The 22574-nt window shown below is 45.2% G+C and overlaps 1 protein-coding gene across 1 annotated transcript in view; it reads left to right on the top strand.

Moving 5' to 3' along the window:
• Positions 1-22092, top strand: part of LOC115203186 (synaptotagmin-9-like) — a 39634-nt gene extending 17542 nt beyond the window's left edge. The window contains exons 3-7 of the mRNA XM_029767626.1: positions 489-1047; positions 17328-17448; positions 17703-17874; positions 19501-19630; positions 21387-22092. Of these exons, the coding sequence (XP_029623486.1) occupies positions 489-1047; positions 17328-17448; positions 17703-17874; positions 19501-19630; positions 21387-21455 (1051 nt within the window). The 3' untranslated portion in view covers positions 21456-22092. The remainder of the gene's footprint in view (positions 1-488; positions 1048-17327; positions 17449-17702; positions 17875-19500; positions 19631-21386) is intronic.
• Positions 22093-22574: the final 482 nt, after the last annotated feature.

Raw genomic sequence — 22574 nt, 5'->3', positions numbered from 1 at the left:
TAAAGCCCTGTGTGACACAAAAGAGGCAGTTGGGAAGTTCTAGCATTAACCAGGTTTAGAACACTGAACAGATGCTCAGACATAGCAACCCAGCAGCTGTAAGGCAGCTATCCCACTGAGTTTTGTGGAGTCACGTCCTCTACAGAAAACAATGTTCTGTGAGTAATTCTAACCCCAGACACTCTCTGTATCAATGAGTTTCACTTTAGCTGTTAGTAATTTGTTTGTGTTTGAAGGAAAGTCTATCCACTGCTCAGCACGTAACACTTACCCACAACTCATCCCTCTTGAAAAACCGAGTAGAGTGAATTTGTTATTTTTGTCGATTGTTGCTTGAGCCGTAATGTTCATATTTACAGAAATCATTCATCTATTTTATTCAGGTACTCTGTTGTTGTATCAAATACACATTTTCTGTCTCTCTGTGTGTCTCCTCTCACCTATGCTGACAATGGTAATGTGTCTCTTTCTGTCTGTCCTCTACACAGGTCTAACTCTATTCGTAGATTATCCGTAAACAGTTCCAACCCAGACTTTAGCGTGGCCCAGTTCCAGAGACAGGACTCCCTGACTGGGATGGGCTTGGGTCTGGGCCGTCTCAAACCAGAGCTTTACAAGCAGCGCTCCCTGGAAGGGGAAGAGGGGGGCCGACGGGGCGGAGGCTGTGGACGCCTACACTTCATTCTCAAGTTCGACTGTGACCTGGAGCAACTCATCGTCAAGATCCACAAGGCGCAGGATCTCCCCGCCAAGGACTTATTGGGCACCTCGGACCCCTACGTCAAGATCTACCTACTACCGGACCGGCAGACCAAGCACCAGACCAAGGTTCACCGCAAGACACTCAACCCCGTGTTCGATGAAGTATTCCTGTTCCCCGTGGAGTACGCTGAGCTGCCGACGCGCAAGCTGCACTTCAGTGTCTATGACTTTGATCGCTTCTCGCGCCACGATATCATCGGCCAGGTGGTGGTGGACAACTTCCTGGATCTGGTGGACTTCCCTGCAGAGACAAAGCTTTGCCGGGACATCCAGTATGTCGCCACGGTCAGTCAACACATCCTGTTTGATCACTTCCTGTTTCCGGCTTTTAGGGGAATGTTTGTTCTGCTTAAACCCTGTTAGATTTACTAAGATAAATGGTAAATTATAACTATAGCAGGATATTAATTTCGGATTAGTCATTTTTACAGTACTGTCCTCTGGTTGAATGCCTCATATACATTTTTTCAAGATGAGCCACAGTAAGCTGTCAGTGAGTCGCTTCATCTGCAATAGAGACAATAAGCTTTATTTTTGGCTGGTGTTAATGCGGCGCTAGTGTCAAACCTGCGTTAGTTTGCAATTTTGTCATGTAAAAACTGGAGCACTGGCATTTTCCAGCCCTAACGCTGGGTTCGGCAATTTACCTGTCTTATACCAGCTCATTTGTGCTCCGATGGGAGGAGTGGAAATATTTTAGGTGTGTCCTTAAAAACATGATACAAAGTGCTCATTTCAGGCAGCACTGTTTGGGATATGTAAGACCAACCAAACGTTGGTTTTAGCATTAACGCAGTTGGTTATGGCATTAATGTTGACAGCAGAAACGCAGCCTATCCAGCCGTGACAGACAAGAGTAACCTAATGTGCTTTTGGTGCCTGCATAAACTTCGTATTTAGAAACAGAAAAAACATTTATATATATATATATATATATATATATATATATATATATATATATATGTATGTTTCATTTTATTTGGTTAGAAACCAAACATAGCCCCACCTCATCTCAAACAAGGCTTTTTGAAGTCCTGCCCAATGCAATTGCGAAGTAGTCAAGACTCGATAAAGGGTTTGGCTCCTGAGACCGCTTGGAAATAAATCTTCATTACCATAGCTTTATTAAAATACTAAGTTTGAGAGGAGTGAAACAGTGAGCTACATTTCCTTTTTATCTATGCATTGTAGGCAAGCTCACATTATGTTAGCCATGCAGGTCCCGTTTGGACGTGTTTAAAAACAAAAAATCATGATGTAGGCTGTGTCAATGCCCATCATGAATAGAGAGATGAGAACCTTGGTGAATACCGGTGAACCTTGTATTTAGAAGCTGTACCTGAAACAATTGCTTGTTTTCCGTTTTATATGTTCAAAACCCAAGCCTACTATAAGGCTGGTTCAACTGCAATGTGTGTCTTTCTTATTTATTTATTTATTTATTGTTGTTGTTTAAAAAAACTGATTGCTGTTTTTTTGTTTCATTTTATTACAACCAATCTTATTAGAATGATTCATCTGCGTGGTTTAATGGTTACAGTGTCCGTGGCGTGCCTGCAATGCAACTTCTGGAGATGTGTGAATGGGACCTGATCTGTAACATGGTTCCGATTATGTTCATAAAACAAATACTGCTCCCAAATCAGCCTAACAGTGAATAGACATTCTCCCTTTCTCTTTATATTGGATCTTTGTCCAGCTACTGTGAAAAGTTACGATGTTCCGTAAAACCCTCCATAGTCTGCGTTGTTTTAATATTATATGGCCATGGGGAGAAATGATGGTGCCTGTAAGTGTGACATTTAAAACAAGTTGTTATTTCATTTGTTTAGAATTTGATTATAATTATGTGTTCTATTTTTAGGCCTTGTCAAAAATTCATTTAATCTTGCTTATTGACAACATTTGGCATGTCCCTGCTCAGCCATAATGCAATTTACAGTAAACCTAGTCCCTATATCATTGTGAATGCTTTTGAAGCCAATCAATTACTTAGAACAATGTGGACTGTAAATGGGTTCAAGTTAACTTGTTTAGAAAAGATAGGTCTACATTTTCTTGTTTTGTTTCTGTAAGCCAAGCTATAATGGACTAACATTGGAATTGGAGTTGATTCCAAGGCAATTCCTAAAATACAGTTATTACACAACTTGAAGCAACCCCACATTTCACCAGCGAGCATGTTCTGATTGGCCAGTGAGTGGCCAAGTTACGACAGACCCATAACTTGTTTATTCATCAAAACACAGCCCTTTCACACCAACGCCAGCAAGTGCGCCGATAATTGTGATAGTGATCACAGCAAAAATATTTTGAACACACCGCTGAACCTATAGCGCAACCGAATGCACTTAGATTTACCATTGTGTAATAGAGCCCAATGTGTTTCATTTGTTGGAGAAAGATGTCGGCAGGAGACATCTGACAGTGAAGACCTACCCAAGAAAGAGTGTCTTAACGTGGAGAAAACAGAAATGACTGCTAGCCAGCTTACTGAGCTGACAGTTGGGGAGAAATTAGAGGAGTTAGCTGGTGCGTGGAGTGAATGGATGTCCACTTTTTCAAAGAGGATTTTACTTATGATGACTTTGTTCTGTCTTACTGTAGTTCTGGTGCTGGTGAGAAGGACGTTTCTTCAACCGGGAGCATAGTATCAGATCATTGTCATGACACTGAGCATAATGAGAGACTCTGTTGTATTATTCTGACAGGTCTGGGGCAATATGAGGTTCAAATTGTTGGGTAGATATGTCAGTACCTACAGTAGTCTTGAAATCCCACAAAGGAAAATAGGCGTCATTAACCCATATGGTACATAGCATGTTTTTTAATTGAGTATAATTTCAGTTAGCCTACCCTTCATTATGTTTCTTCTCAGATTTTGCCAGCACATACTGTATGTGACTGGTTACAGGATCCTAGGCATTTGACTCTAGTTCCTACTTAAAAGAGAGCCGTTTGAAAAAAATGGCATGTAGGGAGAAATACAGGATTCTTCCAGGCTAGCCATGATTGGCTGAGATAGTGGAGGGGCTGGAAATGTCGAGAGATGAGTCACGTCACAGGCTTCTGTGTAAAAAAGAATGGGGGTTACCCTGGTCAGTAAATAGATAATCATTCTACCACAGATTTTTGGAACAATATAGCTTTGGACAACTGCAAAAGTGTTGCTAAAGCTCGCAACAACATTGCTGCCCTGAATTTAACTGGTGGTATCGAGAAAGCTCAGTGGCAGAAAGTTGTGAGGGAGTACTTTCTGGAGGACAATGCCATGCTGACTCCCAGGTGTGACATTTGAATTCTTAAAGAGATGGGTGAGGCTAAGGCGAGGGTGTGAATGATGCTGAATACCCATAAACAAAGAAGAGCTCACTAGCAAATGTTAAAATCACATCAAAAACTTTGAAGTGCTTTTTCTCAAAAGTGGGTAAACAAGTAGATAAACTTTCGTAGCAGCATTACTTTCCCATTACTTTCTCCAATTGCGGTGTGTGATACACCATTTTGAAGCTCCAAGTCTGCACTGTTATAAACTGTATACAATAAACGTTTTTGTCAAAAATAACAATAAGCCTAGGATCGTGTTGCCAGTCACATATAGTAGACTATCTATGGTAATGTTGTTAGGTGCCTCCTAAGAAGAGGTAGGTGCAGGAGTCAGGCGCAGGAGAGCAAGGAATTTCCAGTAGCACAATCGTTTATTGAACGTCCCAAAACACGACAACTACAGGTGGGGAAACACACCCAACAAAGTTGCCACACACAGGGAAATAAACGTTACACACGGAGGAGAAACCTCTACTCCTAAATACACTACAAACGTTACAACACGACCGTGAGGGAAAAAAACCCTGTGGCGCAAACACGCACCCCTAGCAGAGCAACACAGCAAATAATCCCCCACAAAGACTAGCAGGCAGCGGAGGTTAATAAACCCACCGAAATTAACTAATAGGACACAGGTGTAAACAAAACAGACAGACACAAACTAAAAGGAAAAGGATCGGTGGCAGCTAGTAGGCCGGCGACGACGACCGCCGAGCACCGCCCAAACAGGGAGAGGAGCCACCTTCGGTGGAAGTCGTGCCAGTACCCCTTCTGACGCGCGGCTCCCGCAGCGCGCCGACACCGGCCTCGAAAACGACCCAGAGGACGAGGCGCAGGGCGATCCGGATGGAGGCGGTGAAACTCACTCAACAGAGATGGGTCCAAGACATCCTCCACCGTCACCCAGCATCTCTTCTCCAGACCGTACCCCTTCCAATGCATGAGGTACTGCAGGCCCCTCACCCAACGCCTGGAATCCAGTATGGATCACACTGCATACGCCGGGGCCCCCTCAATGTCCAGGGGGGGTGAAGGGACCTCCCGTACCTCAGCTTCTTGAAGCGGACCAGCTACCACCGGCCTGAGGAGAGACACATGAAACGAGGAGTTAATACGGTAATAAGGGGGGAGCTGTAACCAAAAACACACCTCGTTTATTCTCCTCAGGACTTTAAATGGCCCCACAGATCGCGGACCCAGCTTCTGGCAGGGTAGGCAGAGGGGCAGATTTCGGGTCGAGAGTCAGACCCGGTCCCCTGGTGCGAACACCGGGGCCTCACTGCGGTGGCGGTCAGCGCTCACCTTCTGCCGCCCTTCGGCCCGTTTCAGGTGCCCATGGACAGCCTCCCAGGTCTCCCTTGAGCGCATCACCCATTCCTCCACCACCGGAGCCTCGGTCTGGCTCTGATGCCACGGTACCAGGACCGGCTGATACCCCAACACACACTAAAAGGGTGAAAGGTTAGTTGAGGAGTGGCGGAGTGAGTTCTGGGCCATCTCTGCCCATGGAACGTACCTCGCCCACTCCCCTGGCCGGTCCTGGCAACATGACCGCAGAAACCTACCCACATCCTGGTTTACTCTCTCCACCTGCCCATTACTCTCGGGGTGAAAACCCGAGGTCAGGCTGACCAAGACACCCAGATGCTCCATAAACGCCTTCCAAACCCGGGACGTGAACTGGGGACCCCGATCAGAAACTATGTCCTCAGGCACCCCGTAGTGCCGGATTCCGTGTGTAATCAGGGCCTCTGCAGTCTGTAGGGCCGTAAGGAGATCGGGCAAAGGGAGGAGATGACAGGACTTAGAAAACCGATCCACAACAACCAAGATCATGGTGTTGCCCTGGGACGGAGGAAGATTGGTCAGGAAGTCCACTGACAGGTGGGACCAAGGCTGCTGTGGAACGGGGAGGGGTTGTAACTTCCCTCTGGGCAGGTGCCTAGGAGCCTTGCACTGAGCGCACACCGAACAGGAGGAGACATAAACCCTCACGTCCTTAGCTAAAGTGGCCCACCAGCACTTCCCCTTAAGGCATCGCACCATCCTATCAATACCCGGATGACCAGAGGAGGGTAACGTGTGAGCCCACCCAACCTGTCGCGAACACCAAGTGGGACGTACTTCCGTCCAGCTGGACACTGAGGTGGGCTAGGCTCTGACCGAGATGCCCGCTCGATGTCTGCATCCACCTCCCACACCACCGGTGCCACCAGACACGAGGCCAGAAGTATGGGGGTGGGATCGATGAACCGCTCCTCTGTATCATACAGACGGGACAGTGCATCTGCCTTAGCTTTCTGGGAACCTGGTCTATATGAGATCGTAAATCTGAATCGGGTAAAAAACATAGCCCACCTTGTCTGGCGAGGGTTCAGTCTCCTCGCCGCCCGGATGTACTCCAGATTACGGTGGTCAGTCCAGATGAGGAAAGGGTGTTGAGCCCCCTCAAGCCAATGTCTCCACACCTTCAGAGCTTTTATGACAATCAGCAACTCCCGGTCCCCCACGTCATAGTTACGCTCCGCTGATCTGAGCTTCCTCGAAAAGAAAGCGCAGGGGCGGAGCTTCGGTGGCGTGCCCGAGCGCTGTGAGAGCACGGCTCCAATCCCAGCCTTGGATGCGTCCACCTCCACCATGAATGCTAAAGAGGGATCCGGATGCGCCAACACGGGAGCCTCGGTAAACAGAGTCTTCAAGCGACAAAACGCTCTGTCCGCCTCAGCCGACCACCGCAGACGCACCGGTCCCCCCTTCAGCAGTGAGATAATGGGAGCAGCCACCTGCCCAAAACCCCGGATAAACCTCCGGTAGAAATTGGCAAACCCTAAAAACCGCTGCACCTCCTTTACCGTGGTAGCAGTCGGCCAATTACGAACGGCAGCAATGCGGTCACACTCCATCACCAACCCTGATGTGGAAATGCGATACCCCAGGAAGGAGACGGCCTGTTGGGAGAACACGCATTTCTCAGCCTTCACGTACAGGTCATGGTCCAATAGTCGCCCAAGTACCCTGCGCACCAGAGACACATGCGCGGCGCGTTTGGCGGAATATATCAGAATGTCATCGATATAAGCCACCACACCCTGCCCATGCAGGTCCCTGAGAATCTCGTCTACAAAAGATTGGAAGACGGCTGGAGCATTCTTCAACCCATACGGCATGACGAGGTACTCATAATGGCCGGATGTGGTACTAAACGCTGTCTTCCACTCATCTCCCTCCCAGATACGCACCAAGTTATACATGCTCCTGAGATCCAGTTTTATGAAGAAGCGTGCTCCGTGAAATGACTCAATCACAATGGCGATGAGAGGTAGCGGGTAACTGTACCCCACCGTAATGGAATTTATACCTCCATAGTCAATGCACGGACGCAGACCTCCCTCCTTCTTCACAAACAAGAAACTCGAGTAGGCGGGTGACGTGGAGGGCCGAATGTACCCCTGCCTCAGAGATTCAGACATATGTTTCCATAGCCACCGTTTCCTCTTGTGACAGGGGATACTCGTGACTCGGGGGAAGTGCGGCGTTTACCAGGAGGTTTATCGCACAATCCCCTGGTAATTGAGCCGCCATCTTTTTACAGAAAGCAATTGCCAAATCGGCATATTTGGGGGGAATGCGCACGGTGGAGATTTGGTCTGGACTCTCCACCGTCATTGCACCGATGGAAACTCCCACACACCAACCTGAGCACTCCTTTGACCACCCCTTTAGAGCCCTCTGTTGCCACGAAATAGTGGGGTTGTGAAAGGCCAACCAGGGAATCCCCAGCACCACCGGAAACGCAGGAGAATCAATGAGGAAGAGACTAATTCTCTCCTCATAACCCCCTTGCGTAACCATTTCCAGTGGCGCCGTGGCCTCCCTGACCACCCGTGACCCTAATGGTCGACTATCTAGGGAGTGCACGGAGAAGGGTTTGTCCATCTGAACCAGGGGAATCCCTAACCTATGCGCAAAACCGCTGTCCATAAAATTCCCCTAACTCCCCTTGCTGGCCCCTAACTCCATGGGTGTTGCAGCGAAGGTGCTGGGGGGTGGAACCAACATGACCCGATCCGGACCCCCGCGCATAGCCAGCAAGTTGTCCAACCTTATGGACATGTCCACTAGCTGGTCCAGGGTGAGGGTGGCATCTCTGCATGCTAGCTCCCTGCGGACTAGCTCCCTGCTCCCTCCCTGTCGTTCCACCCCGCGCCAAGGTCCTGAAGACCAAGGTCCTGAAGGCCAAGGTCCTGAACTCCAGAGTGAAGTCCTGTGCACTCCTCGTCTCCTGCCGTAAATGGAGCAGACGTTCACCCGCCGCTCGACCCTCAGGTGGATGGTCGAACATGGCCCGGAAGCGGCGGGTGAACTCCATCCCAGACCGCGTTGGCCCACTCCAGAGCTTTGCCTGACAGGCAGGAGAGGAGGGCGTTCATGCTCTCACCTCCCAAAGAATAGCAGGCAGCGGAGGTTAATAAACTCCCCGAAATTAACTAATAGGACACAGGTTTAAACAAAACAGACAGACACAAACGAAAAGGAAAAATGGATCAGTGGCAGCTAGTAGGCCGGTGACGACGACCGCCGAGCATCGCCCAAACAGGGAGAGGAGCCAACTTCGGTGGAAGTTGTGACAAATGTGCAAGGTAATGATGGAGAATATGTTCCTGGTATCCAGGGCCCTGCACAGAACAGACCTTTGGTGGGGCAGGTGTTCAAAGTGAAAAAAGGGCACCCCACCCCCAACAAAAAACAAAAAATGTACAGCAATGAACTGCCACACTCACAGTGGCAGAAATGTGGGGGAGGGGACCTTTTTCAAGATTCATAAGTTTATGAGAAATAATCTAATTTGGATAGGCAATTCATTATATTTACAGTTACAATTGTATTTTTTATTTAACCTTCATTTAACTAGGAAAGTCAGTTAAGAACAAATTCTTATTTACAATGACTGCCAAACCCTAACCCGGGCGACGCTGGGCCAATTCTGCGCTGCCCTATGGGACTCCAAATCACGGCCAGTTGTGATACAGCCAGGAATCAAACCAGGGTCTGTAGTGAAGCCTCTAGCACTGAGATTCAGTGCCTTAGACCGGTGCGCCACACGGGAGAAGAGACAAAAAATAAAAAGTCATTTGTTCAAAAAACACCACCAAAATGGGCAGGTGCTCCAGCACCCCTAGGGCTCTATCTATCTCATCTCTTAGTAGTGAAACATTGTCTCCTTCAGGAAGATAACTCATAATCTCTGCATTGTTCCATCAAGTGGACCCTGGTGAAGGACACAGAGGCATTTCCATTAGCATTAGCATTAAGCACTAATCTTCCCAATTCACCCCATCTCAGCTCCTTTCCACCAGGTCCTAACTTCAGTCAGCAGAGCTAAATGGGACCATGGTGATGATGCCTGAGGTCATCAGGAATGAGTGCTCATCACAGTGCCACACAAATTAGACAACTGACAGCACTGTGTGTGTTTGTGTGATGTAAAATTCTGTGTGTGTGTGTGTGTGTGTGTGTGTGTGTGTGTGTGTGTGTGTGTGTGTGTGTGTGTGTGTGTGAGTGTATAAATACACTTCCATTAAAAGTAGTCAACAAGTGCTAAGCATATGTGGGAACTCCTTCAAGACTGTTGGAAATGCATTCCAGGTTAAGCTGGTTGAGAGAATGCCAAGAGTGTGCAAAGCTGTCATTAAGTCAAAGGGTGGCTACTTTGAAGAATCTCAAATCTAAAATATATTTTGATTGGTTTAACACTTTTTTGGTTACTACGTGATGCCATATGTGTTATTTCATAATTTTTATGTCTTCACTATTATTCTACAATGTAGAAAAGTGTAAAAATATAGAAAAACCCTGGAATGAGTTGGTGTATCCAAACCTTTGAATGGTACTGTGTGTCTGTCACTCTTAGGTCTGGCACAATTACAATTACTGTATAACCTTGTAACTGACAGTTACGGATGATGACCGTCATGAAAAGAAAATAACTGTCATAACAGTTTAAGAATTGTTTTATGGGACAGGATGGCCGGGCGTTTGTGCGGTCGAGTCAATTTCTGCTGTAACGGACTCTACAACGTGAAGAAATATTGTTGCTCCTTGCTGAAACAAGCAAGGTGTTGCAGCAAACAAGTATTTGGTTGCCTAGGCAATGCCCCCTTCCTGCAACAGCAGGAAGGGGGCATTCTTTTTTAAATGACAGCCTCCAACCTCTTCTCCCCATAGTGCCTTCTTAGAATAGAGATGTTTAATCATCTCCTCACAGCAATCCTTTTCAAAGCTGTGTAAGATGTTGTGGACAATCACAGGTAGGCCCTGTCTTCAGTGATTGCATTGATTGACAAGCGCCTTTCCCAGTGTCCATTGATCCTGTGTCCATTGATCCTGTCTGTGTTTTTCATTTCATATGGAACTGGCATTTATCATTGATTATAAAATACGATTCATATTATTCCAGGGAGGTCAGTGCTGAATCAATGAGGCGTAGCTGATGACGAGAACACCCTCACACACATTGATATATGATAACATTTGTCACAGATGATTTAACACCCACTCAGAGCATTCCTGTACACACAGGTTTGCGATACAGTCACAGAGCAAGGACAGCATGCAAATGTTGAGTTATGAATAATTCATGAGCTGGTTATTCTGTCCTCTGTGTTGGGATTCAGGTGATTCTGTACCTTTAATAGTGATACAAGTCTTTGTAGTTTGTCTGAACAGCAACCATTTTGACTTTCATGAGTTTGGAACCCAGGTGACCTGACTCTAGGTGACTCATTTTTTCTTCAGGATGACTGTGTTAGAGCCCTGTGCCCTGTTGCCTGGAGAATAATAGGGATAGCTAATGACCTGTCCTTCCCTTCAATCCATATCAATGGAACTCAAAGGCACTTAGACCAGAGGTGGTCAATCCTACTCTGGCCCTGGCTGTAGACTTTTGTTCCAGCCAATGTGGCTAGTTGCATAGTGTAAGTCAGGGCTGGCCAGCCCTACTCCTGCGAAGCTACATATAGGGTGAGCAGACTTTTTTCCAGCGCTGATTCAACCAATGCCCTGCTGATTGGTAGAATCCTGTGTTAGTGCTGGGCTACATTCAAATAGGGCCCTTGGATTTTTGGATGTAAAGGTTGGGCTTCAGAGTGTACTCAGTGGTAATTATCTGAATCCAGGCCCTCTGCTGCCTTGTTAACATCAGCCATCCTCTCCTCTCCCCTCTCCTACTCTGTTCTCTCCCTTCACTGCTCTCCTCTCCCCTCTCCTCCTCTCTCTCTCTCTTCACTGCTCTACTTTCTTCTCCCCTCTCCTCCTCTCTCTTTTCACTGCTCTACTTTCTTCTCCCCTCTCCTCCTCTCTCTTTTCACTGCTCTACTTTCCTCTCCTCCTCTGCGCTCTCTTCACTGCTTTACTTTCCTCTCCCCTCTCCTCCTCTGCTCTCTCTCTCTTCACTGCTCTATTCTCCTCTCCCCTCTCCTCCTCTGCTTTGTCTTCACTGCTCTACTCTCCTCTTCCCTCCTCTGCCATCTTTTAGTCTCACATAATTGGTTGTCTAACATATTGACCACGTGCGTGTGTGTCCGACTGTCTCAGTGGGGTTTAATTGGATGCTCTGTGACACAACTGAACCCTACCTCCATCCCCTCACCTCCTCTACCCCCTCTCTCTCACCTCCTTCCTCCCCTCAGCTCTGCCTCCTCTGCCTCCACCTCACCTGTCTGGTAATCAGGCAATCGGTTCTCTCTCTCTCTGGGTGATGACAGTGAGATACCGCTGTACCCACCATCTCTGATGAGCTCTAATATAATCTGCATGCTAATGTTAGACTAAATAATAATATGAATACACTCTTAGATCCAGCCATTATTTAGGAAGATGACCTAAATAATGTGCCAGTGCGGGGTTGTCTGGTAACATGGGTCATTAGCTCTGAGTGTATCTATATTTGGGAAGGACAAAAATATCAGTCTCAAGCCCATGGTATTTCATTTGACCGCAGGCACAAGTTTGAGAGTAGTGGTATTTGGACGTGCGTGCGTGTGCGCGCGCGCGCGCGTGTGTGTGTGTGTGTGTGTGTGTGCATGCATATGAAATGTGCTTCTGTGGATGTTTATGTTTGTATACACATAGCAGGATGGAGAGCTTCATTTCAGAGGGGAGTGACCTAAATCTCGGCTGTTAGTGAGAGGGAGGCAGCTTTGACAGGTTGACACAGAGATGGTGATGGCTTAATCACTAGAGCCTGTCTAGGACTGGACCAGGCTTCCCATTAAGTCTGATGCCCCAGCAACAACAGAAAACAGCCCTAACCAAGACCAATAAATCATACATCCCTCATGACTAAGACCAGGAGTTTTCCTGACCATGTAACCTGACCAGGAAATACTCTGGGCCTAATTATAGCCTGTAAGTTATACATTTATAGTTTTTGCTCTTTATATTTTATTTTCACATTGATATTACAATTGGATTGCAATAGTCTTGTTTGTGTTGAGCTGCCTGTGGTTAGCATTCCTTAGCCTGAGGCCACATGAAGTTCTCTGGAACAGTTCAAAACCCAAACCAAACCACACGAGATCTGTCTAAGATGCTCTGTCAGAACAGTTCACAGACCCAGCCCAGTGTAATGACTTTCATAAGCCAATATATGGCCCCAAACACAACAATTTACTGCAAATGACAACCTGCTCATACAGAGTGTAGCTACAGTATATTATGTACATGTTATTCGCTCACTGTGTACTGTGACATGAATACACATGCATATCGGAGGAGGGTGTTAGGGTCTTGAAGGTAAAACTGTTCTGGATGATGAGGGGGCTTGAACCAGAGACCCTCCAGTTATAAGTAACGCATTACCTCCAAAGCTATCATGTAGCCAGTCAGAGTCGGGACCCAGTGAAAAAGGTCAGAGCACACTTATATTAGCACAGATCAGAAGAAACAAAGAAACCTGACAGGACTACTCTCTGGTGTCTATAACACTCTGTGTCCACCCAATATCTTCCCTCTCTCTGAACCACTACTCAAGGGGAAAAGAGAAAGAACAAAAACAGAGTGAGATGAAGGGTGAGACAGTATGAAACAACCCCGCTGAAGTGTTACTGAGAAAGAGGGAGGAGTGTGTTTCATAGAGCTGACAAGATCATTCATCTCTCCCTTCTTTCACAACCTGAGGCAATCAGATCCACATCTCCTCACATAGCTGACAGAATCACACAGGCGGATCCTCACTGACCACTGATCAGTGCTCAGTATGATGGGGAATGGAATGTTTTTCTTTACAACATTCCAGTTGCTCTGAAATCTCACAGTTATTGTAAGATAACAACACGCCTCGATTACTTTGGAAATGTAGCAGTTTCTCTGAAATGTTAAGTTATTATTATGGAGTTTTAGTTTTCACAACATATCAGTTTTCCTGAAATGGAACAGTTATTGTAAGATAACAACTTGCCTTGAATGACAAAATAACTCCTCATCCCTTTCATCGTTAGCTAGACACAGGCAGAAACCTGACAAAACAGTTGTATTGTTCAGTGTTATCACAGCCTTTCAGATCTGTTGTAAGCTGCTGTTATGTTTGCCAGCAGCGTGTTAACTTTGAATATGTGTAGACAGAGTACGTGTTACTACTGCACTCCGATACCACTGCACACCAAACATAGACGAAGTCGACGACAGTCACAGCTCCCGAAATAGGAGAGCAGTGACGTTGTTCAATTTATATATATAGTATATATTTTTTCACCTTTATTTAACCAGGTAGGCCAGTTGAGAACAAGTTCTCATTTACAACTGCGACCTGGCCAAGATAAAGCAAAGCAGTGCGGCAAAACAACAACACAGAGTTACACATAAACAAATGTACAGTCAATAACACAATAGAAAAATCTATGTACAGTGTGTGAAAATGTAGAAGAGTAGGGAGGTAAGGTAATAAATAGGCCATAGAGGCAAAATAATTACAATTTAGCATTAACACTGGAATGACAAATGTGCAGATGATGATGTGCCAGTAGAAAATTGAGATACTGGGGTGCAAAAGAGCAAGAGGATAAGTAACAATATGGGAATGAAGTTGGGTGGGCTATTTACAGATTGGCTGTGTACAAGTACAGAGATCTGTGAGCTGCTCTGACAGCTGGTGCTTAAAGTTAGAGAGGGAGATATGAGTCTCCAGCTTCAGTGATTTTTGCAATTCGTTCCAGTCATTGGCAGCAGAGAACTGGAAGGAAAGGCGGCCAAAGGAAGTGCTGGCTTTGGGGGTGACCAGTGTAATATACCTGCTGGAGCGCGTGCTACAGGTGGGTGTTGCTAAGGTGACCAGTGAGCTGAGATAAGGCGGAGCTTTACCTAGAATATACTTATAGATGACCTGGAGCCAGTGGGTTTGACCTGTTATTTGTGTTGTTGTAGATGAGTGGTCACCATTAACTCTCAGCATAAGGTGGGGTAGCGTGCTGTATCTGTCTGCCTGACAACCAATCAGAGGGAGGGATTCCTGATGGAAGAGGGTAGGAGGGAGATTCAGGGATTACATCTGACCTCTGCTTATAGTTTGAGAACACAAATACAATAAGCCCGTCCTCCTATAGCTCCTCCCACCATCCTCTATTTCAGTCTTTAGCACATTCTCTCTTCCTTATTCCCTCCTTCAGGTTCTCTACAATCCTTTGGGGGATATCTAAACCAAGTATGGCCTTCTGTTGTTTGCCAATGCATACACACGCATATTTTTACATTTTAGTCATTGAGTAGACACTTATCCAGAGCAACTTACAAGAGCAATTAGGGTTAAGGGACAGATTTTTGACCTCGTCGGCTCAGAGATTCGAACCAGAGACCTTCCGGTTACTGGCCGAAAGCTGTTAACCGCTAGGCTACCTGCCGTCCAGCGCACAGACAGACAGACAGACAGACAGACAGACAGACAGACAGACAGACAGACAGACAGACAGACAGACAGACAGACAGACAGACAGACAGACAGACAGACAGACAGACAGACAGACAGACAGACAGACAGACAGACAGACAGAGACACACACACACACACACACACACACGCATACACAAAACCAATATCAGTTGAAGTATAACTGATTGACTAGCCCTGCTAGTCATAGAGGGGTGTTTGCTTATCTGCTGCAATATTGTCCATTTGTCGTAATCACGGCACAGCATAGGCTTCTACTGATTGTGAATGCAGAGTCATTGTTATAAATGAAACAGAGACAGCTTGCCTGTATAACTGACTGGGTGCTATTTCAGGTTTGTGTTCCTCTGCTCAGGGAAGATGCAGCACCAAGGAGGCAGCAGCATTGTCATGTTGTAAAGATTTAGAGCTATGAGCACACAGTAAGAAGACGTCTCTGACCAACACAGGATCCAGTACACTTCTTGTTTGTCTCTAGTGTGAAGGGCCTATACAGTTCAACGGAAGTGCAGCTGTATTCCGCATCTGTGCTGAGGCCATGACCATAGAAGAATCCTTGTATATGTAATTTTGCTGTACTGAAACAAAGAGGTATGACTGCACAACTGTAGGACTCATTTAGCTTCTCCTAGGCAGAGTAGTAGCTACTGTAAGTAGATTGTGTTACCTGAAACCATGGCGTTAGCAGTAAATGCTCTCTACGAGACTGTACTTTAGCTGGGATGTGTAAAGCCAGTGAGATTTGGGGCTGTGAGGCAACGTGATGACCAGAGACTCAGAGGAGCACAGTCGTCACCTTCTGCTGCACCCGCTGTTGCCTCCTACATCTACTGTCAACCCCCACCCCCCCGTTCTCTTAAAAGGCCATTTCCTGCTGGCGAAGGCCCTTCGGGGGGTCCCTGGATGGCTGGGACACGGATCTAACCCTTCTCATCCTGCTTGCACCCCTGAGCAGCCAGATAGGAAGACGATTAGGGAGAGGTGTGTAAATGTCACAGGACGCAGGGACCTCATCACGGAACACCGCAGGGCTTTCTGGGAGAAACCCCCCCCCCCCCCCCCCCCCAGTCTGAAGGGCATTCTGTTTGTGTTCGCTAATCTAGTTTGGGAAGGAGAAAGTAACTGTAAAAAAAAAAATGCGCTGCTGCATACGCATCAATATGCCTTAGACGTATTCATTAGTAGGACTATAGTAGCAAAACATTTTGTGTAAATTTGGTAAAATTTTTATGAAACCTGTCATTGGGTTAATCAATTAAAATCTTGCATGGAAAGTTATCCCATTAAAATGTTATAGTGGAATTCTCAGTTTGTCAGAGGAGATCTCACTACCTCTACGGAGTTATTTTCAGAACAGGGTGATAATTGAGCTGTTGCTTTTTACAGCCGAACAGAAGTCTTCTCTCTCGTGTAGCATCAATGTTTATTATTGGAAATATGAGAGGGAGTTTTCCAGACCTGGGAAGGGTTTCAGATAAATCTAGCCTGACACCTTCGCTACAGCACCGTTACCTGTGAGTTAGTTAGTGATGATGCTTATGAGGACATGTCAGTGATGAGTTCTCCTATAAATTAGCAACATATTAGTTATAAAGACAGTGAGGGAATTTGCATTGTTAATCTCATAAGAAAAAGCTCTGCCTACCCTTCAGCGAAACCAACTAGAGAGTTACCATGATGGGGTTTTTGGTCAACATGTTGGCTCAAGTCCTTGTAAAATCCCAAGGCAATGGTTTGAGCTTGATATGGTCAGAGCTTGTTGTGATAGCGTTCTATTCCATCCGTATTCTAATGATATTGGGGTAAAAACGATAAGGATCTTGTCCTTCACCGATCCTGACCGTATATTGATTATTTTGAGATGATTTATTTAGTGGTTGATATTGTGGTGTTGTGTTTCCACCCTGCAGGATACAGTGGTTGATATTGTGGTGTTGTGCTTCCACCCTGCAGGATACAGTGGTTGATATTGTGGTGTTGTGCTTCCACCCTGCAGGATACATTGGTTGATATTGTGGTGTTGTGTTTCCACACTGCAGGATACAGTGGTTGATATTGTGATGTTGTGTTTCCACCCTGCAGGATACAGTGGTTGATATTGTGGTGTTGTGCTTCCACCCTGCAGGATACAGTGGTTGATATTGTGGTGTTGTGCTTCCACCCTGCAGGATACAGTGGTTGATAGTGTTGTGTTTCCACCCTGGACACAGTGGTTGATATTGTGGTGTTGTGTTGTGTTTCCACCCTGCAGGATAATGTGGTTGATATTGTGGTGTTGTATTGTGTTTCCACCTTGCAGGATAATGTGGACCTGGGAGACCTGATGTTCTCTCTGTGCTACCTGCCCACCGCCGGCAGACTGACCATCACCATGATCAAGGCCAGGAACCTTAAGGCCATGGACATCACTGGGGCATCAGGTAGAAGTCAACACTACCACAAAAATACATCATATCTCACTGTGGATTTCTATTCAGAACATTACTATAACACTGTGTGTTTCTATTTAATATTACCTAACATCAACATATGATGTGTACAACAAAAATAGCACAGCAGACTCTGTCTCAGTCTCAATGTCTCAGTCTCAATGTCTCAGTCTCAATGTCTCAGTCTCAATGTCTCAATGTCTCAGTCTGTCACTCTCTATGTCTCTATCTATCTATCTCTCTAGACCCGTATGTGAAGGTCTCTCTAATGTGTGACGGTCGGAGATTAAAGAAGAGGAAGACCTCAACTAAGAGGAACACTCTGAACCCTGTCTACAATGAAGCCATAGTCTTTGATGTCCCCCCAGAGAACATTGACCAGATCGGCCTTCTGATCGCCGTCATGGACTACGACCGGTGAGTAAATGGGCTTTAACTCAGAGATCCAGTAGTTTTTAACTCAGTGACTCAGTAGCTTTTAACTCAGTGACTCAGTAGCTTTTAACTCAGTGACTCAGTAGCTTTTAACTCAGTGACTCAGTAGCTTTTGAAAGTGCTAGCTATTGCCCTCATTAAACGCCATTTTGACTATGCTAGTAGTTCCTGGTTTGGAGGCTTATCTAAACTTATGAAGGGGAAGCTCCAGATAGCCCAGAATAAGCTGATCAGGGTGGTATTGCAGGTGAGTCCACGTACTCACATAGGCAGGAGCTGCTTTCAGGAACTAAACTGGCTGCCTGTTGAGGCTAGGGTGTCCCAGATTAGACTAGGTTTGGTTAACAGGAGTATTTATGGTCCTGCACCCAGATATCTAAGTGATTACTTTCCTCGTGTTAGGGATGCACACAATCACAGCACCAGATCAAGTGTTGCTGATGTGTGCTTATACAGGTTCAGGAGTAATGCTGGGAAAGATACTTTCTTATGTACTGGAGCCTCAGAATGGAATGAGTTGCCTCTGCCCATAAAAACAACTTCCTCTCTGGGCAACTTTAAAAATAAAGTAAAAATATGTTTGAAGTCTTCTGTGCCCATATGAATAACCCCTATGTTGTAACTGGAATGATGAGATAGATGTTCTTCTCTGTTTTTGTTTTATTATTTCACTGCCATACTCTGTTGGATCTTGTCCAGCCATCTTGTCTCAAGAGGACCACAATGGAAATAAGTCCCAGACTTTATTGTGTGTTATCCTCAATGATTTTATTCATGTGCCCGAAAAGCTTTTTCTAGTTTTATGTGTGCTTGTTTTTTAAAATGGTCAAAATAATAAATTCAACTAAAAGCTAAACTCAGTGACTCAGTAGCTTTTAACTCAGTGACTCAGTCGTTTTTAAATTGTGGTTCTTATGCAGTATATACCCTTGTGCTACTTGTCAGTCTCTCATATTTCTTGTAGCCCCTTGAGCGTGTAGATACCTCCAGTCAAGACAATACTGATTCAGAATTGATGCAAGGACTATAGAAGGTTAAAAAGCTTTCAATGCCGATGGGAGTGAGTTAGAGAAGGTTACATTACCCCGGAGACTCCTCTCTTGTGGGTAGCAGTCCAACATCTCCTCGTCTTTATCTTCCTTCTATTCTTTCTCTTATCAATTCTCATTTTAGTACCGCTATGTTTTTCTACCATGGCAAATGTATCATCATTACTGTGAAGGCAGACATATTCACATGATCACCTAGCTTTGAATGAGTGTTCTGTCACACCGTTATTGAAAAGATACTCTCATTCTGTCACATCATTTAGTTCTGCCACACCTTTCATACAGACGTAATATGAATGTTCTTTCCTGAGATTTCACATCCCATCATACATTTTGGTTGATGCCCTATTTTTCGCTGAATTCACACATTTTCAATGAGTCATGTGATTCACTTTTAAATCCACACAGGGTTACTGTAATGTTCTATCTAAAGTTAGGAATAAACTTGTAGGTTTATCTTACTACCCAAATAAACGTTAAGTTTAGATAGAGACAGTACTCCTTCACCTCCAGTCCAAAGGCAGGAGTAATGAAGGCCTCTGTGTGTTTCCCTATCCAGTGTAGGCCATAATGAGGTCATCGGGGTGTGTAAAGTGGGCACCGACGCAGAGCACCTGGGCCGAGACCACTGGAGCGAAATGCTGTCGTACCCGCGAAAACCCATCGCCCACTGGCACCCGCTCATAGAGGTAAATCCGGTGTTCGTTTGTGTGTGTGTGTCCACATATGTCTTGTTTCCAAGTGCAACATTTTCAAGGTTTGTCTCAGCTGAAATAGGTTTGTATTGCATACTGTCAATATGACTCAAATACCCGGCATCTTTGAGCTGACTAGTTTGACCTATGTCTGGTGGTTTCAGACTTCAGACGGTAGAGTGCCGTTACCTGCCACAGAAACTCATTCATCAAAATTATCCTCCTCTTTTCTAAGGTCTCATTCTTCTCAATAATCAATACCCTAAGAGGCTCTCAACCTCTCTACCTCTCCAAGCGCAAAAAAAACTCCATTGTTAAAAACAACCACAGCTGAGAAAGCCAAGGCTTTCAGCGAGTAGGTGTACCTTGATGGCAGCAAGAAGCGTGGCAGCAAGAATACTGATTCTTCTGAAGAAGAATCAAGGCCTTTCTACATTTCATGTTTACATTGCGTTGTATAAGATGTTGCTATGTACAAGGTAGCTGAACAACGGTATACATACAATTGCTGACATTAATTGGAAATATATAATAATACACCTATTATTATGGTGGATAGATTGAGTGGAGAGGAGTGTTGAGGAGTTGAAGGAGAGTGTGTGTGACCTGTGCACTCAGCCTTGCATAATGGCTTTATTGTGTTGGCATCAAAGGAGACAGTCTTCCTTTTAGAACACAGCTGAGTGAACCACCAAGGTCTAGAGAAAGAGCGAGGGAGAGAATGAGAGTGAGACAGACAGATAGGGAGAGATGCTGTAGATTAAGTGAAAGAGACAGTACGAGAGCAAGAAAAGAGGTAGAGAGACAGACAGAGCAGGATTTGAGAAAAGGAACAATTAAGCGGACTATTCTGTTTGCTTCAGGGTTACTTACTTAGTTAGTTACATTATGTGACTATGCTTTGAAATCCTAATTTGAGCCCCCAGGAAAGCACATCTGTTATTTAGCAGTCTGCCTCACCAGCCATTTGAATCAGTGTTGTTCTGCCTTCACAAGGCCCTCCCCCCAAAAATCGCATATTCAAAACACGCCCGGGACGCAAAAGGACTTCAAACGCAACTATGTTTGTGTGTGTTTGTTTGCTCTGTAACCCATCACTCTCTCCCTCACTCTCATACTGTAATGGCTTCTGTCTTTTTGCTTTTAAGCCAGCAAACAAAACAATTACTGTCAAGAAGAACTAAACCTTTCACTGGAAAATACATCTGACTTTGATGAGATGAAAAGAGAGGAAGACGTTTTTCTGCTTGCTTAACTAACCGATTCTGAGCGGCTAGATTTCTGCAAGCGAAAGAAGAGAGTCAATCAAGTGCTTTCATGTTGGAGTGCTGGGAGTTTGAGAGAATCTTTGTTCTCACTACGGGTGTTTTACAGAGTAGTTCTGTTTGGCAGCTCTTTAAGGAGGATTCAGAGGCAATAAAGATCATTTCCAAAACATATTTTAGTTTGGCACAGCTTGTTGCTTATCACCTACAATTAGTGAGAGAGTCCTGAATTAGTGAGCTCTTATTAATGTCTTTAGGTCACAATTGCTGCTATTAAGCTTTAACTGCAGTGCAGTGAACGTCACTTTCTAACAGAACTCACAATTTAATTGGTTTATCGAAGTACCAGATTTGGTCAATACTCTGACCTGAAGTGATCTGTTATCTTCATCCCCTCTACAGATGTCTCTAGGACTACTAATCTACATGTACACAGCTATCTTTATTGGAGGTTTATCTCTCTTTCGTCTCTCTTTCTCCCACAGTACCAAGGCACCACAGGTGGGAGCCAGGCAGGGTCTTGTAATTCCCTGAAGACTCCTCCGTCTCCGTAAGCCCGTAAGCTTAACCGTCTGGTCCCTCCTGGAATACGACCACAAGGAGAAGAGCCAGGCGGCCCAGCCCAACCGTAGGAGCACCGTCCCGCTGAGTGGTCGACATACTGTTATACGTCACGACCGTTAGCGGTCGATCTCATGGTTATCAGAGACCAAGCATTGTCAGCTCTGTGTCTCTGGGACAGGACGTTTGCATGGGGAGTTGGATTGATTCAGTTGCATGTTGAGTGACCACATAATATGGTTGTTTTCTTTTTTATTCAGTTCCAAAAAGAAAATCGATGACAAGAACAACCAGAAGGTTTTAACAGTTTGGTCTAAGCCTGAGTTTGAAGTAAGCGTTTTTTACATTAGTCTTGCTCTACCTGTTTTTAATGGGGTGTGTTTGTATTGCACAGTGTACTTAAAAACAACCAGTCGAACTGACATACATATTTCATTTGGAAACGGTGCATGAGGTCATGGTTTTTGGTGGAATATCTTCTCCTCGGTTTCTTTCGGTTTCTGTTCTTGGAATAGAATGTTCTGTCGGATGATCACATGACATGTGCAGTGGCAATTCATTTCTTAGACTTAGTACCTGTACGTAAAAATGTCCTTTCAAATGTTATCAATAAATATTTATTAATAAAAACACAGCTGGGTGGTCAATGTTAACAATCCTCACCTGTTGCTATGACAACTACAGATCGTCTTGAGGTGATAAAAGGCAAGTGTAAAACCATATGGTAATGAAAACCAAGATGCCTAATATGATCATGTAAATTAATACAATTATTGTGTGTAATTGGGGGACGGTCATTCTATTAAGTCATTACAACAAGCTAAATTTCAAAATAAAATAGGAAAGGTACAAATTGAGTGACTGTGAAATACTGTAGAGAGAGGGGGAGAGACGACCAAGACCAGAGAGAAGGGGTATCAAGAGATAGTCATATGACATTTAACTAAAATAAACAGCGAAACTGTGTGTGTGTGTGTGTGTGTGTGTGTGTGTGTGTGTGTGTGTGTGTGTGTGTGTGTGTGTGTGTGTGTGTGTGTGTGTGTGTGTGTGATTCTAAGTGTTTTCTGAGAGATGGAGATGGGGTCTAGTCATTTGTTTTGTACCTTGTAGAT

This window comes from Salmo trutta, chromosome 12 (assembly GCF_901001165.1).
Source record: "Salmo trutta chromosome 12, fSalTru1.1, whole genome shotgun sequence".
Classification (NCBI taxonomy): Eukaryota; Metazoa; Chordata; class Actinopteri; order Salmoniformes; family Salmonidae; genus Salmo; species Salmo trutta.
This window is presented reverse-complemented; position numbering and strand designations above follow the sequence as displayed.